General features: G+C 41.9%; 1 protein-coding gene across 1 annotated transcript in view; it reads left to right on the top strand.

The window, feature by feature from the left end:
• Nucleotides 1-17,342, top strand: part of cwc27 (CWC27 spliceosome associated cyclophilin) — a 296,815-nt gene that overhangs the window by 34,457 nt on the left and 245,016 nt on the right. The window contains exons 5-7 of the mRNA XM_072496934.1: nt 1,103-1,201; nt 7,325-7,428; nt 9,157-9,226. Coding sequence (XP_072353035.1) covers nt 1,103-1,201; nt 7,325-7,428; nt 9,157-9,226 — 273 coding nt within the window. The remainder of the gene's footprint in view (nt 1-1,102; nt 1,202-7,324; nt 7,429-9,156; nt 9,227-17,342) is intronic.

Below are 17,342 nucleotides of genomic sequence, written 5' to 3'. Positions count from 1 at the left end.
CACATCCTAATTGTCTACATTCCTAAATACAATAACCTTTAAATAAAATAATTTTAAAACTCTAAAAGAAATACAATATACAGTAAATTTTCAAAGAAATTACTCATCTGGTTTTGGACTGACCTGGCTCCATCTAGTGGCAGAAAGTGGTCTTTGGGTAGTGGCAATGGATACTGGTGACTTTGGAGAGTGGAATGGGAGCTGGGGGGGTGGGGGGAGAGAGAGAGACTTTAGTACTGAAAGCAGGGGCGGAACCATTGAGGAAAAAGACTTGTGCACATGCAGGCCACAGAAGAAGTCTGTGAGAAAACAACGTTTAAGTGAAACTCACAAAGTTAAATTATATTGTCACTAATAAACAACGTGAAGGAGAAACAACATTAATTGAGGTGACTAAGTGTGGACTTACTGTATATGTGCTTTTGCTGTAATTGTCGATTTACTCCTGGAATTGATTTGGAGATGGAGCTCTGAGTTCTGTATGGTAAGTATGAAGAAGTAGTAAATGATTTTTGCATTTACTCACAGTAAGTTGCAGGGTATCTTCCCCCTCTTACCTATTCACGTAGCTCCATCTTTCTCTCCTCTTACACTTATTTTTCTCTTTACATCAGGAAAACCTCTTTCAACTTATTAGGGGAAGGGAGATATAAGATTTTCCTTCATTTCAGACCTGCTCTGAGAGCCTGTGCCTTTCATCTGCTTACTTTTCCCTGTTTCCTTCTAATGGGCAATGCCACTTATGCATTACATATCTTGAGTTCCCTTGCAGCTTCACCAATTTCCATTGCTCCAACCCCCCCTGCAAAAACCCTTCTAATCTTGTTCCCACTGTTGCTAACTGTTCTGCAAAGTTCTTATTTTGCTTTACTGAAATAATAAAAAAGCGGTGCATGCATTAAAAGTAAATATAACAATTTTCTTTGTGTCTGGTGTAGCTTTGAATTTAATACTACTATAGATTACATTTAAAGTTCTTAATGAAGTTTTGCTGGTCCATGCAACCAAATTTAATCTATGTATATTGCAGAATTAGAATCTAATAAGTCAATCATGTTTTATTTATAGGTGGGAAAATTATTGTAAAATTTTCTTTTTACAGGTGACTGGTGATACTATTTATAATATATTAAGATTAGCAGAAGTAGAAATTGATAAAGATGAGCGACCAATCAGCCCTCATAAGATTAAGTCTGCAGAGGTGAGAAGAACAATTTTATATTTTCATTTTAATTATTTCTACGATTCCACATTTAACTTTGGAGACCTTGACCATAAGATTAGAAGAACATTTTTGGCTACAATTCTTTCTATATATTTATCTGTTTGACATATGCATGTGCTGCTGTAAAAGTATAAATTTATGTCACATAATGTTTTGTTACTGAATACCTAACATTTACCACAAGGTGGCCAACAGTGCATTTTCCATCTTGCTACAAGTAAGTTAATAATAATAATAATATTGTCACAGGTAGGCTTACATTAACACTGCAATGAAGTTACTGTGAAAAGCCCCTAGTCACCACATTCTGGAGCCTGTTCGGGTACACAGAGGGAGAATTCAGAATGTCTAAATCACCTAACAGCACGTCTTTCAGGACTTGTGGAAGGAAGCCGGAGCACACGGAGGAAACCCACACAGACACGGAAAAAACGTGCAGACTCCGGGCAGACAGTGACTCAAGCCGGGAATCGAACCTGGGACCCTGGCGCGGTGATGTAACAGTGTAGATGCGTTGGTGGTAGTTTTCCAAAATTCGCTAGATTCTGGAAAGGTTCCATCAGACTGGAAAGTAGCAAATCTGACTTCTCTGTCCAAGATGGGCAGCAGGAAACTATAGACCAGTTAGCTTTTCATCCAGCAAGGAGAAGGTGTTAGAATCTATCATTAATAAGGTTATGGTTGGGTACTTGGATAAACTCAAGGTAATCGACAAGAGTCAGCATAATTTTGTGAAAGGGAAATCATGTTCAAGCAATTTATTGGAGTTCTTTGTAACATGCACTATGGATAAGGGGCTGGGGGAGCCTGTAGATATGCTGTACTTGGATTCCAGAACACAAATGTTAGTGAGGGATCTGGATGTATGTGTGCATAGATCATTGACAAGGGCAGGTGGAGAGCAGTTAATAAAACATTAAGTATTCTCGGCATTATTCATAAGGGACTAGAGTACAAGAACTTGTACGAGACATTGGTTAGACCACATTTGGAGTATTGTGTTCAGTTCTGGAAAGGATGTGAATGCATTGGGGAGATTGCAGGAGAGGTTTTCAAGAATGGTTCCAGGGATGAGAAAATTCAGATATGAGGATGTATTGGAGAGGTTGGGATTGTTCTTGTTGGAGAGAAGAAGGCTGAGAGGAGATTTGATAGATGTTCAATATCATGAGGGGCTGGACAGAGTAGATGGGGACAAACTGTTCCCACTTGTAAAGGATCAAGAATGAGAGGGCACAGATTTAAAGTGATTTTCAGAAGAAGCAAATGTGACGTGAGAAAAAACTTGCTCACAAGTGGTTCAGGTCTGGAATCCACCACCTGGAAGTATGGTGGAGACCAGTTCAATCGAGGCATTTGAGAGGGCATTAGATAATTACTTGAATAGAAACAATGTGCGGGGAATGGGGAAGAGGGAAGGGAATACCACTAAGTCATGATGCTTGTTTGGAGAAGTGGTGCAGACATGATAGTCCAAATGGTCTCCTGCACTGTAACAATTCTATGATTCTGTGATATAAGGTGAGAAGAGACTTGTGCTGAACATAAACACTGCATGAACTTGTTGGGATGAATGGCCTGTTTCATTGTGGTATGTTCTATGTAATATGATGCAATGTACCTATATTTTATGCATATCGTGTAACATGCTGTCTAAATGCCATGATTTTGCACAGAGTGCTCAAAATGGAGAAAATCAGTTTCAAAGCGGTTCTGAATCATTAAAAATCATATTCTTTTCAAGCCATAAGATTTGGGAATGAGAACAACAGTAGTCCTCTTGTTTCATTGTATTAAAAGGGAAAGAAAGTCTATCGGTGAATATATCCCAGGACAATGTCCTGGAAGAGCATACAGTGCTGTACTGCTTGAACAGAGCTTTCAATACATTCTTATGAGCGTATAGACCATTGTGTCAATGAACTAATAGTAGTTGCATGTATGGATGAAATTAATGTTAAATTCCTTAAATTAGTATCGAGGTGGGTTTGAACACATATTAGGTCAGCTGGCGTGGGTCATGAAGTTTGACTGGCGTGCATTGCGAAGGTCGGCACGTGTGTGTCCCGAATGTCAGCAGGTTCATAAAAGTGGGACCCGGGAAAAAAGTTTCAAACACACTGGCCTGGAACCGAGCATACAGTCTCGGAATAAGAAGCGTGTCATTTAAAACTGAGTTGGAGCTATATATCTTCACTCAGGTTGGGGAATCTTTGAAATTCTCTACCCAAGAAGGCAGTTGAAATGCAATCATTGAGCATGTTCAAGACAGAAATTTATAGATGTCTGGGGCTAATGACACCAAGGGATATGGGAATAGCTTGGGAAAGTGCTGTTCAGGTAGATTATCAGCCACAATCCAAATTGAAAGATGGTGTAGGCTTGACAAACTAAATGATTGACTCCTGTTCCTGTGTTCCCTATTTGCCTGGCAGCTGTCTTTTCGAGCATGCAATAGGTTTCGGTTTACCAGAACGCCATCGTGGTCCCTATCCACATGAATGGAGATCCTAGTAAGACTGAAAACTAAATGGATCTTGCTGATATCAGTGGTTATTAGGATTGCCTTGTGGCAATCTGGAGGTCCTGGAATAATATAAAAGGAGTCAAGTTGGATTTTATTTCAATGAGAATTGGATATGACGGGGTGCATTTGATGTTTCTGGTCCTTTGGACTGATACACTTAACATTGCCTTTATCAAACAAAAACCTGAAATCTTCAGGAGTAGATGGCCAACTTTTGGATTTTATCTGTGACCTTTAATGAATAGGAAAATTGTTAAGGACCATTGTCGTGTAATTGCACAGCTTTGCGGATAAATGCAGCCGACAAATTCTCCCTCTGTTCCCTACTGAATCTTTTACATTCTAACATAGGCCTGGATTCTCCATTTCTGAGACTAAGTGCCGATGCCAATGGAGGATCCGTGGTGTTTCACGGTGGGAAAATCGGCGCAAAACCCTCACCGATTCGACTACCGATGAGGGGCTAGCACCGGCGCTGCATGAACACGCGGAAAATGGTTGGAGAACCGCCGGGTCCCGTGCTACACATGCGCACGGCTGACAAGCTGCAGTCGCGCGTATGCCTACACCCCCCACATGCACACCGGTAGCGCCGGAAAAGATGGCACTGGCTGTACTGGATCGCATTCCCGCCTACCCCGACCCACAACCCACCTCGTGGCCACCTCCCACCAGCCCTGGCAGAAGCCCTCGGCTAGCGGCACAGATCTCGGTCGATTGTGGCTGTGCTGGATACTGTTCGCACGCCCTCTCTCCCCGATGCCGGGAGGCCAGGCTCCTGACAATTGGGACCACACGTGGCGTGCGCCGTCGGGAAATCAGCCCATCGGAGGCAAAGCATTGTGGGTGGGCCAGCTAATCACATACCAATAGGGTTGCGACTGCACCTGTCCCAATGACTGCGATTTGGAGGGGGCGAAGCATCGCGACCCTGCTTCAAACTTGGGCCTGCCCCAATTCCGGCATCGGGAGATATTCCGCCCGATCGTCGTTCCTGATTTCGACGAAGGGCTACAAAGAATCCCTTCCATAATCTTTCTTCTATGAAAAAAATTGAAGTGCTAGTTTAAAGCACCAATATTTTTACTTTTCTCTCCCTTCATGGTCATTTAACAGCACTATCGATTTTGTAGACATTTTTTAATGTATATAACCTTTTCTATTTTCATGGATGGGTAGCTAGCACAAAAATTAGAGCCTCTCAAACTTTTATTCATGAGTAGTGAATAACAATGCACAAAATTTATTAATGATACGCTATTTTGGATAGCATGAGGTATCTATTTTGGATGTTTCTGAGTTGGCATGCAGAGAAATCCTAAATATATATTTTAGTTATATAATGCTGACAATGATCCATCAAGTCTTTTAAGGGATAAAAGTGATGGTGATGGTGGGCGGCACGGCAGCACAGCACTGTTGCTTCACAGCGCCAGGGTCCCAGGTTCGATTCCCGGCTTGGGTCACTAGTCTGTGCGGAGTCTACACGTTCTCCCTGTGTCTGCGTGGGTTTCCTCCAGGTGCTCCGGTTTCCTCCCACATATCCCGAAAGACGTGCTGTTAGGTGAATTGGACATTTTGAATTCTCCCTCTGTGTACCCGAACAGGCACCGGAGTATGGCGACGAGGGGCTTTTCACAGTAACTTCATTGCATTGCTAATTGAAGTCTACTTGTGACAATAAAGATATACCAGGTGGATTTACCAATAGCAGAAAGGTCAATTGGATTCTTCACAAATTAAAATATTTTAGATTGGGCTTCTGTGGTAGTTTTTTTTCCAGTGTTTTCATAGAACCTTTATTGATTAGTCTTTATTTCACATGAACAAGAAATGCGCTTCTTCAGAATTTTGCCCTTGCAGAGGGTAACATGGCTTGAGTCCATCAATTAACTGCAGTAAATTAAATGCTGGAACTTATTGGTAGCACGGTAGCACAATTGGCAGCACGGTAGCACAATTGGATAGCACTGTGGCTTCACAGCGCCAGGGTCCCAGGTTCGATTCCCCGCTGGGTCACTGTCTGTGCGGAGTCTGCACGTTCTCTCCGTGTCTACGTGGGTTTCCTCCGGATGCTCCAGTTTCCTCCCACAGTCCAAAGGTGTGCAGGTGCAGGTTAGGTGGATTGGCTATGATAAATTGCCCTTAGTGACCAAGAAGGTTCGGAGGGGTTATTGGGTTACGGGGATAGGGTGGAAGTGAGGGCTTAAGTGGGTCGGTCCAGACTCGATGGGCCGAATGGCCTCCTTCGGCGCTGTATGTTCTATAAAAGCTTTCCACTATGCCTCAGCAAATGAAAATATTACATTGAGGAGCAGACTGAAATGCCTAATTATTTACAAATCGGATGGCATAGTGAAAGATGGGAAGTGATCCTGCCATTATAACCGCCATTATGCTCAAAAATTTTGAAAACAGTTCAGAGAGCTAATTCACTCTCTTCCTGTCTTTATCAACAGAACTTTGGAAAATTATTTGAGGGAAAGGTTCAAGAATTCTGCTGACTGGGTCTCCTTCTTTACCTTGTCACTTCCATCCTCCTTCATGCTGCTTTGGTAACAACTCCTTTTCCTCTAAAGGACTAATCCGATTAAATCTGGTTACCATTGATAACTCATTCATCAGCAAGAACCTCCAGTTTCTAAACTGAACAACTCTTTGATCTCAGAATAACAGATTAAAGACTCAATACTATATTGACATCCCAAACATTTATTTTAAAATTAAGTGCAATGTTACAACTACTTGATTGAATAATACCTCTTTTTAAAATAGTTTTAAAAATAATTACTGTTATTGTGAATCTTAAGGGCTCTTGACTTGTTTGCCCAGCTGAAAATGCCCGGAATCACATATACTTAACCAATGTCTTGATTGTTATGCATACATTTATACAGCAATGTCATAATTAAACAGCAGTGCACAGGATGAGTTAGCTGGCTCAGCAGACAGATTGGCTATGATCTGCCACCTTAATTGTAAGATAATAAGAGCAGAATTTGATTTTCGTGAGATTTGAATAATGCTCATAAACTTGATGCAGTGAAATGTTACTTTTCATCATTTTAAACATTCACATTCACATGCAATAACTTCAGATATCCAAGATATGTTATAAAATGTTGCAAAGCAATTTTCTGCCACTTGATGTCCCCAGTGTAATTTGTGCATGCAAGCAATTTTTATTGATTCAAGTGCCTACCAGATAAACCAAAGTATAATTTCAGTTTTATGGCAAGTTGTTTTAAGCCAATATCTGTTTAATTGTCCGACAGAAAAATATTAGTGTTATGCACGCCTAAATTAGTGAGCCAACAAACGTTGACATAAATAATGGCTCCTACAGTTTTTTGCTATGTTGGGATGCGGATTTACATCTCTGGAAATTTTCAAAGTCAGATATAACTTTGAAACAATGCTTTTCTCCAAACATTTTGGTATTGACCTCTGCTTTTCTCTAATATTTAGATATTGACCTCTGCCTTAATGTCAGTGTTAAAACTATATAAAAGAAAATACATTGTATTGAAATATTTGTTTTTAAGCAGAATTTTATGAAAACATTTTTCTAGGTGCTGCACAATAGTTTTGATGACATTGTTCCAAGAGTGTTGAAAAAACATAAAAAGGAAAAAAGAGAGGAAGAAGTGAAAAAATCTTATTCCAAAGGAACAAAGTAATAAAAAGTTATCAATCTTATTGACCTTTTTTCATGTTTATAAGCTCTTCTATTTTCATGTACAAATTATGTAAACTCTTTTGTTGGTATGAATATTGAGCATGTGTATTTATATCATTGAGTTTTATTTACATAGTTTAATTGAAAACCTCAATCTTAGATGGGACTACCCCCTCCCTTATTTCACTTGCAAGTATTGTACATTTTTTCTTCATGAATTTTGATGCTAATTGACTTTAATGAAGTCCCAAACTCTAGTTTCATTTAAGCGAAAAAGCAAGTTTCCCAAACTGCAATACAAATGGCCCAACATTATAAGCAATCTCCTGCCACATTTCTATGCTGAACAGCACACACCCATTTACCAACTAGTAAAGTAACAAAGTTAGTCCCATTTAAGGTTGAAGTTTTCAATGAAGAGCAACTAGCACACTATACTACAAATGTCATATCTATTCTGTCTCAGAAGTCTAAGTGCTCCATATTTAGAAATGTTAATATTTCTGCTTAAAAAACTCTTGTCTCTTTTGCAGATTTCTTTAAATGCTAGGATATTTCAACATTCTGACTCAAGCAATATTTCTGTATTGCTAGTTTTGTACCATTTGATCAAAATGTAATTATCAATCTGAGCCAGTAATGTATTAAAGCGGCATCAGCTTTCTTTTCCTACAGCAGATGCTGAATGAGTTCAGGTGTATGTTCTGAAACAGTAAACAATGTGCATAACAAAGGTATGAAGTTACAAAAGCATGAAGTTACTTTTGCCAAATCTGAACAAACAGTGGTACATCTGTGACCTATATAAGACTCAGACGGACAATTAGGTTTGTTTGAATGATCTCCAGAATTAGAATTGGGAGTTTTGGAATTTATCTGGCACCTCATCAAAGTGAAGTATCATTTCAGTCGTACAAGTAAGAATCTATTAGTAACTGAAAAGAAGGGCAGTTACTATTTCAGCTTGAGAAGCATCATCTCAGCTTGAAGTGTCAGTTTTTCTTTTCTCTCTAAATCCCAAGAAACTTGAACGTGTTACAACTTTATTGTTTTAATTTTCAATTTAAGTCTCTTGCATATGTTAAAAGACCTACCGTTTTAGGTTGATAAGATTTTCAGGAATCAAGATGTGTCTGTTAGAAGAAATGTTTTAAGTAAATCCCCTGTAAGTAAATTGTTAAGTTAGCTCCTGTTTCTCCTTGATAAGACAAGGCTCACGATAAATCAGAGCTAACACTCCTCTCGTGGCTTCCATTTGAAACTGTCTGAACAGCTTCAACCTGAAACAGTTTATGTGTTTACCTTAATCAACACTAGCTTCACTTGGCTTAATTCAGAGAAACCAGAGCTGCTATGTTTTGGGGGAAAAATAAGGAAAATAAATAAATGGTTGAACTTTTAAAAAGCAACAAATGGGCAGAAACTTAGGGTTTAGATACATAATTTTTTACAGAGTGGGAACAAGATAATTTAGTTGTTTATTTTTTTTTAAAAAATGTTCCTAGATTTTATAACTAAGGAAAGAAATAATACTTAACAAATATAAAACATTGGTTAGGTTCAGTAAGAATATTGTGTGCCTGCTAAATCTCTTCTATAAATTATGTAAGCAAATCCGAATCAAAAAAGGTTTAGTGGGAGCTGGTCATATTAAAAAAAAAAGACAGAAAATCCTGAATTATATTAAGGAAATGCTTTAATGGCTGACTGTTTTTTTTGTTCCAGAAATTTCAGTTTACTTTCCTTTGGAGAAGAAGCAGAGGAGGAAGAAGAGGAAGTGAACAGAGTTAGCCAGGTGGTTACCTGATTTCATAAATTTGGGTGTTAAAAGCTGTTGAATTAATTAAATTAATTTTAGAAGCTGAAATTGAAAGAACAAAGAATATTACAGCATAGGAACAGGCCCTTCGGCCCACCAAGCCTGCGCCAATCTAGATTTCTTATTTAGACCAGCTACTTATTGCCCAAATTATATGTATCCCTCCATTCCCTGCCTGTTCATGTGTCTATCAAGATACTTCTTAAACTTTGCTATTGGGCCTGCCTCCACCACCTCCACTGGCAACGCGTTCCAAGCACCCACCACCCTCTGCGTGAAAAGCTTTCCCCGCACATCTCCCCAAAACTTTCCCCCTCTCACTTTGATTCTGTACCCCCTTGTAATTGAGTCTTCCACCCTGGGGAAAAACTTCTGACTATTCACCCTTTCTATACCTCTCGTAATTTTGTTGCCCTCAATCAGGTCTCCCGCAGCCTCCGCCTTTCCAACAAAAACAATAGAGTTTATTCAACGTCTCCTCATAGCTACACCCACTAGACCAGGCAACTCCCTGGTAAACCATCTTTGAACTCTCCAAAGCATATAGGTCCTTCTGGTACTGGGGCGACCAGAACGGCATGCAATATTCTAAATGTGGCCTAACTATATTTTAATACAACTGAAACATGACCTGCCAACTCTTGTACGCAATTCCCCGGCCGATGAAGGCAAGCAAGCCATATGCCTTCTTGACCACCTTATCCACCTGCATTGCCACTTTCATGGAACTAAGGACCTGAATGCCCAGATCCCTCAGTATGTCAATGCGCCTGAGGGTTATGGCATTTACTGTATAATTCACACATGAATTTGAACTTCCAAAATTCATCACCTCGCATTTGTCTGGATTGAACTCCATCTGCCATTTCTCTGCTCAACTTTCCAATCTATTTATATTCTGCTGTATTCCCTGACAGTCCCCTTCACTATCAGCAACTCCACCTAACTTTGTGTCATCTGGAAACTTGCTAATCAGACCATCTACATTTTCCTCCAGATCATTTATATATTACAATCAACAGTGGTCCCAGCAATGATCCCTGTGGAACACACCAGTTACAGATCTCCATTCTGAAAACCTCCCTTCCACTGTTACTCTCTGCCTCCAGTTCTTTATCCATCTAGCTATCACACCCCGAATCCCATGCAACTTTACCTTTGGTACCAGACTGCCAAGAGGGACCTTGTCAAATGTCTTACTGAAGTCCATTTAGATGACATCCACAGTCTTTCCCTCGTCAATTAATTTTGTCACCTCCTCAAAAAACTCTCCTATCAAGTTGGTAAGACATGTCCCCCCCCCCTGCGCAAAACCATGTTGCCTATCACCAGCGAGTCCATTTGCTTTCAAATGTGAATAAATCCTGTCCTTCAGCATCTTCCCCAGCAGTTTGCCCAACACTGACGTCAGGCTATAATTACCTGGATTATCCCTGCTTTCCTTCTTAAACAAAGGGACAACATTGGCTATTCTCCAATCCTCTGGAACCTCGCCTGTGGTCAAAGATGATGCAAAGATAGCTGTTCAGGCCCAAACCACTTCCTCTCTTGCCTCCCACAGGATGGGATATATCCCATCCGGCCCAGGGAACTTGTCTACCTTAATGCAGTTGAAGATATCCAACACTTCCTCCTTCATTATGCTGCCATGTCCTGGAGTATTCACACAGCCATCCTTAACCTCAACATACGTCATGTCCCTCTCCTTGATGAATACCGGTGCAAAGTTCTCATTAAGGATCTCACCCACTTCCTCTGACTCCAAGCATAACTTCCCTCCTTTGTCCTTGAGTGGGCCTCATCTTTTCCTAGCTACCCTCTTGCTCCTTGTATATGTATAAAAAGCCGTGGGATTTTCCTGGACACTGCTTGCCAATGACATTTCATGGCCTCTTCTAGCCCTCCTAACTCTCCATTTGAGATTGTTCCTATTTTCCCTATATTCTTCAAAGTCTATTTTTAGTTGCCTAGCCCTTATTATTTTTGGATAACTGGGGCTCTTTCTGGGGAAGGTGGGACCTCTACAGACAGGATGGTCTACATCTGAACCTGAGGGGCACAAATATCCTGGGGGGGAGATTTGTTAGTGCTCTTTGGGGGGGTTTAAACTAATGCAGCAGGGGCATGGAACCTGGATTGTAGTTTTAGGGTAAGGGAGAATGAGAGTATAGAGGTCAGGAGCACAGATTTGACGTCGCAGGAGGGGGCCAGTGTTCAGGTAGGTGGTTTGAAGTGTGTCTACTTCAATGCCAGGAGTATACGAAACAAGGTAGGGGAACTGGCAGCGTGGGTTGGTACCTGGGACTTCGATGTTGTGGCCATTTCGGAGACATGGATAGAGCAGGGACAGGAATGGATGTTGCAGGTTCCGGGGTTTAGGTGTTTTAGTAAGCTCAGAGAAGGAGGCAAAAGAGGGGGAGGTGTGGCGCTGCTAGTCAAGAGCAGTATTACGGTGGCGGAGAGGATGCTAGATGGGGACTCTTCTTCCGAGGTAGTATGGGCTGAAGTTAGAAACAGGAGAGGAGAGGTCACCCTGTTGGGAGTTTTTTATAGGCCTCCTAATAGTTCTAGGGATGTAGAGGAAAGGATGGCAAAGATGATTCTGGATATGAGCGAAAGTAACAGGGTAGTTATTATGGGAGACTTTAACTTTCCAAATATTGACTGGAAAAGATATAGTTCGAGTACAATAGATGGGTCGTTTTTTGTACAGTGTGTGCAGGAGGGTTTCCTGAAACAATATGTTGACAGGCCAACAAGAGGCGAGGCCACGTTGGATTTGGTTTTGGGTAATGAACCAGGCCAGGTGTTGGATTTGGAGGTAGGAGACCACTTTGGGGACAGTGACCACAATTCGGTGACGTTTACGTTAATGATGGAAAGGGATAAGTATACACCGCAGGGCAAGAGTTATAGCTGGGGGAAGGGCAATTATGATGCCATTAGATGTGACTTGGGGGGGATAAGGTGGAGAAGTAGGCTGCAAGTGTTGGGCACACTGGATAAGTGGGGCTTGTTCAAGGATCAGCTACTGCGTGTTCTTGATAAGTATGTACCGGTCAGACAGGGAGGAAGGCGTCGAGCGAGAGAACCGTGGTTTACCAAGGAAGTTGTTAAGAGGAAGAAGGAGGCCTATGTGAAGATGAAGTGTGAAGTTTCGGTTGGGGCGATGGATAGTTACAAGGTAGCGAGGAAGGATCTAAAGAGAGAGCTAAGACGAGCAAGGAGGGGACATGAGAAGTATTTGGCAGGAAGGATCAAGGAAAACCCAAAAGCTTTCTATAGGTATGTCAGGAATAAGCGAATGACTAGGGAAAGAGTAGGACCAGTCAAGGACAGGGATGGGAAATTGTGTGTGGAGTCTGAAGAGATAGGCGAGATACTAAATGAATATTTTTCGTCAGTATTCACTCAGGAAAAAGGTAATGTTGTGGAGGAGAATGCTGAGCCCCAGGCTAATAGAATAGATGGCATTGAGGTACGTAGGGAAGAGGTGTTGGCAATTCTGGACAGGCTGAAAATAGATAAGTCCCCGGGACCTGATGGGATTTATCCTAGGATTCTCTGGGAGGCCAGGGAAGAGATTGCTGGACCTTTGGCTTTGATTTTTATGTCATCATTGGCTACAGAAATAGTGCCAGAGGACTGGAGGACAGCAAATGTGGTCCCTTTGTTCAAAAAGGGGAGCAGAGACAACCCCGGCAACTATAGACCGGTGAGCCTCACGTCTGTAGTGGGTAAAGTCTTGGAGGGGATAATAAGAGACAAGATTTATAATCATCTAGATAGGAATAATATGATCAGGGATAGTCAGCATGGCTTTGTGAAGGGTAGGTCATGCCTCACAAACCTTATTGAGTTCTTTGAGAAGGTGACTGAACAGGTAGACGAGGGTAGAGCAGTTGATGTGGTGTATATGGATTTCAGCAAAGCGTTTGATAAGGTTCCCCACGGTAGGCTATTGCAAAAAATACGGAGGCTGGGGATTGAGGGTGATTTAGAGATGTGGATCAGAAATTGGCTAGCTGAAAGAAGACAGAGGGTGGTGGTTGATGGGAAATGTTCAGAATGGAGTACAGTCACAAGTGGAGTACCACAAGGATCTGTTCTGGGGCCGTTGCTGTTTGTCATTTTTATCAATGACCTAGAGGAAGGTGCAGAAGGGTGGGTGAGTAAATTTGCAGACGATACTAAAGTCGGTGGTGTTGTCGATAGTGTGGAAGGATGTAGCAGGTTACAGAGGGATATAGATAAGCTGCAGAGCTGGGCTGAGAGGTGGCAAATGGAGTTTAATGTAGAGAAGTGTGAGGTGATTCACTTTGGAAGGAATAACAGGAATGCGGAATATTTGGCTAATGGTAAAGTTCTTGAAAGTGTGGATGAGCAGAGGGATCTAGGTGTCCATGTACATAGATCCCTGAAAGTTGCCACCCAGGTTGATAGGGTTGTGAAGAAGGCCTATGGAGTGTTGGCCTTTATTGGTAGAGGGATTGAGTTCCGGAGTCGGGAGGTCATGTTGCAGCTGTACAGAACTCTGGTACGGCCGCATTTGGAGTATTGCGTACAGTTCTGGTCACCGCATTATAGGAAGGACGTGGAGGCTTTGGAGCGGGTGCAGAGGAGATTTACCAGGATGTTGCCTGGTATGGTGGGAAAATCTTATGAGGAAAGGCTGATGGACTTGAGGTTGTTTTCGTTGGAGAGAAGAAGGTTAAGAGGAGACTTAATAGAGGCATACAAAATGATCAGGGGGTTGGATAGGGTGGACAGTGAGAGCCTTCTCCCGCGGATGGAAATGGCTGGCACGAGGGGACATAACTTTAAACTGAGGGGTAATAGATATAGGACAGAGGCCAGAGGTAGGTTCTTTACGCAAAGAGTAGTGAGGCCGTGGAATGCCCTACCTGCTACAGTAGTGAACTCGCCAACATTGAGGGCATTTAAAAGTTTATTGGATAAACATATGGATGATAATGGCATAGTGTAGGTTAGATGGCTTTTGTTTCGGTGCAACATCGTGGGCCGAAGGGCCTGTACTGCGCTGTATTGTTCTATGTTCTATGTATGCTTCCTTTTTCTTTCTGACTAGTCTCACAATTTCCCCTGTCATCCATGGTTCCTTAATCCTGTCATTTCTGTCCTACATGGAGTAAAATTGTTGTGACTCGGGCAACATAGTAAGGCGAAAAGGTCACTGATAGGAGTAGTCTATAGGCCACCAAATAGTAACAGGATGGTAGGGCAGGCAATAAGCAAAGAAATAACGGATGCATGTAGAAATGGTACAGCGGTTATCATGGGAGATTTTAATCTGCATATCGATTGGTTTAACCAGGTTGGTAAAGGCAGCCTTGAGGAGGAGTTTATAGAATGTGCCCGGGATAATATCCTGGAACGGTATGTAATGGAACCTACAAGGGAACAAGCGGTCCTGGATCTGGTCCTGTGTAATGAGGCAGGATTGATTAATGATCTCATAGTTCGGGATCCTCTTGGAAGGAGCGACCACAATATGGTGGAATTTAAAATACAGTTGGAGAATGACAAGGTAAAATCAAACACTAGTATTTTGTGCTTAAACAAAGGCGATTACAATGGGATGAGAGAAGAACTAGCTAAGGTAGACTGGGAGCAAAGACTTCATGGTGAAGCAGTTGAGGAACAGTGGAGAACCTTCCGAGCGATCTTTCACAGTGTTCAGAAAAGGTTCATACCGACAAAAAAGAAAGACGGTAGAAAGGGGAAAAATCGACCGTGGATATCTAAGGAGGTGAGGGAGAGTATCAAATTGAAGGAAAAAACATACAAAGTGGCAAAAATTAGTGGGAGACTAGAGGACTGGGAACTCTTTAGGGGACAACAGAAAGCTACTAAAAAAGCCATAAAGAAGAGTAAGGTAGACTATGAAAGTAAACTGGCTCAGAACATAAAAGCAGATAGTAAAAGCTTCTACAAATATATAAGACAAAAAAGAGTGGCTAAGGTAAATATTGGTCCTTTGGAAGATGAGAAGGGAGATTTAATAATAGGAGACGGGGAAATGGTTGAGGAGCTGAACAGGTTTTTTGGGTCAGTCTTCACAGTGGAGGACACAAATAACATGCCAGTGACTGATGGAAATAAGGATATGATAGGTGAGGACCTTGAGATGACTGTAATCACTAAGGAGGCAGTATTGGGCAAGCTAATGGGGCTAAAGGTAGACCAGTCTCCTGGCCCTGATGGGATGCATCCCAGAGTGTTAAAAGAGATGGCTAGGGAAATTGTAAACGCACTAGTGATAATTTATCAAAATTCACTAGACTCTGGGGTGGTCCCAGAGGATTGGAAAGTAGCAAACGTGACACCACTGTTTAAAAACGGAGGTCGGCAGAAAGCGGGTAATTATAGGCCGGTAAGCTTAACTTCGGTTGTAGGGAAAATGCTGGAATCTATCATTAAGGAGCAAATAGCGGGGCACCTGGAGGGAAATTGTCCCATTGGGCAGACGCAGCATGGGTTCACAAAGGGTAGGTCATGTCTGACTAATTTGGTAGAATATTTTGAGGCCGTTACCAGTGCAGTAGATAACGGGGAGCCAATGGATGTGGTATATCTGGATTTCCAGAAAGCTTTTGACAAGGTGCCACACAAAAGGTTGCTGCATAAACTAAAGATGCATGGCATTGAGGGTAACGTGGTAGCATGGGTAGAGGATTGGTTAACTAACAGAAAGCAGAGAGTGGGGATAAATGGGTGTTTCTCTGGTTGGCAACCTGTAACTAGTGGGGTCCCTCAAGGATCAGTGTTTGGCCCGCAGTTGTTCACAATTTACATAGACGATTTGGCGTTGGGGACCAAGTGCAATGTGTCAAAGTTTGCAGACGACACTAAGCTGAGTGGTAAAGCAAAAAGGGCAGAGGATACCAGAAGTCTGTAGAAGAATTTGGATAGGTTAGGTGAATGGGCTAGTGTCTGGCAGATGGAATTCAATGTTGCCAAATGTGAGGCTATCCATTTTTGGAGGAATAACAGCAGAATGGATTATTATTTAAACGGTAAGATGTTAAAACATGCTGCTGTGCAGAGGGACCTGGGTGTGCTGGTGCACGAGTCGCAAAAAGTTGGTGTGCAGATGCAACAGGTGATTAAGAAGGCTAATCGAGTTTTGTCTTTCATTGCTAGAGGGATGGAGTTCAAGACTAGTGAGGTTATGCTGCAATTGTATAGGGTGTTGGTGAGGCCGCATCTGGAGTATTGTGTTCAGTTTTGGTCTCCTTACCTGAGAAAGGACATATTGGCACTGGAGGGAGTGCAGAGGAGATTCACTATGTTGATCCCAGAGTTGAGGGGATTAGATTATGACGAGAGGTTGAGTAGACTGGGACTGTACTCATTGGAGTTTAGAAGGATGCGGGGGAATCTTATTGAGACATATAAAATTATGAAGGGAATAGATAGGATAGATGCGGGCAGGTTGTTTCCACTGGTCGGGGAAAGCAGAACTAGGGGGCATAGCCTCAAAATAAGGGGAGGTAGATTTAGGACGGAGTGTAGGAGGAACTTCTTCACCCAAAGGGTTGTGAATCTCTGGAATTCCTTGCCCAGTGAAGCAGTAGAGGCTCCTTCATTAAATGTTTTTAAGAAAAAGATAGATACCTTTCTAAAGAATAAAGGGATTCGGGGATATGGTGTACGGGCCAGAGCGTGGAGCTGAGTCCACAAAAATCAGCCATGATCTCATTAAATGGCGGAGCAGGCTTGAGGGGCCAGATGGCCTACTCCTGTTCCTAGTTCTTATGTTCTTATACTGGCATAGCTTCTTGGTGGTTCAATTTGTCGCTTGTTAAGCTTGCTCTTTTAAAAAATACATCCTTCTCTCCTGGAAGCTAGTTTGCTTGCTTTCCTCATAAGGCCTAATTTGTTTTCTCATGTTTAACTCTTTTAATTTTTTACTCATTTAATGCTTGTGGAAATCTGTTACATTTCCAGTGTCTTTCCTTCTTTCATCAGGGTGTGGCTTATTTCTAGGGGTATTTAGTACATTTTTGTTACAGTTTCTAAATGGCCACTCATGTGTTGGTGTTGCCAGGCTTTTCATCGCTTCTGTTGT

The sequence above is a fragment of the Scyliorhinus torazame genome, chromosome 3 (assembly GCF_047496885.1).
Source record: "Scyliorhinus torazame isolate Kashiwa2021f chromosome 3, sScyTor2.1, whole genome shotgun sequence".
In the NCBI taxonomy this organism is placed as follows: domain Eukaryota; kingdom Metazoa; phylum Chordata; class Chondrichthyes; order Carcharhiniformes; family Scyliorhinidae; genus Scyliorhinus; species Scyliorhinus torazame.
This window is presented reverse-complemented; position numbering and strand designations above follow the sequence as displayed.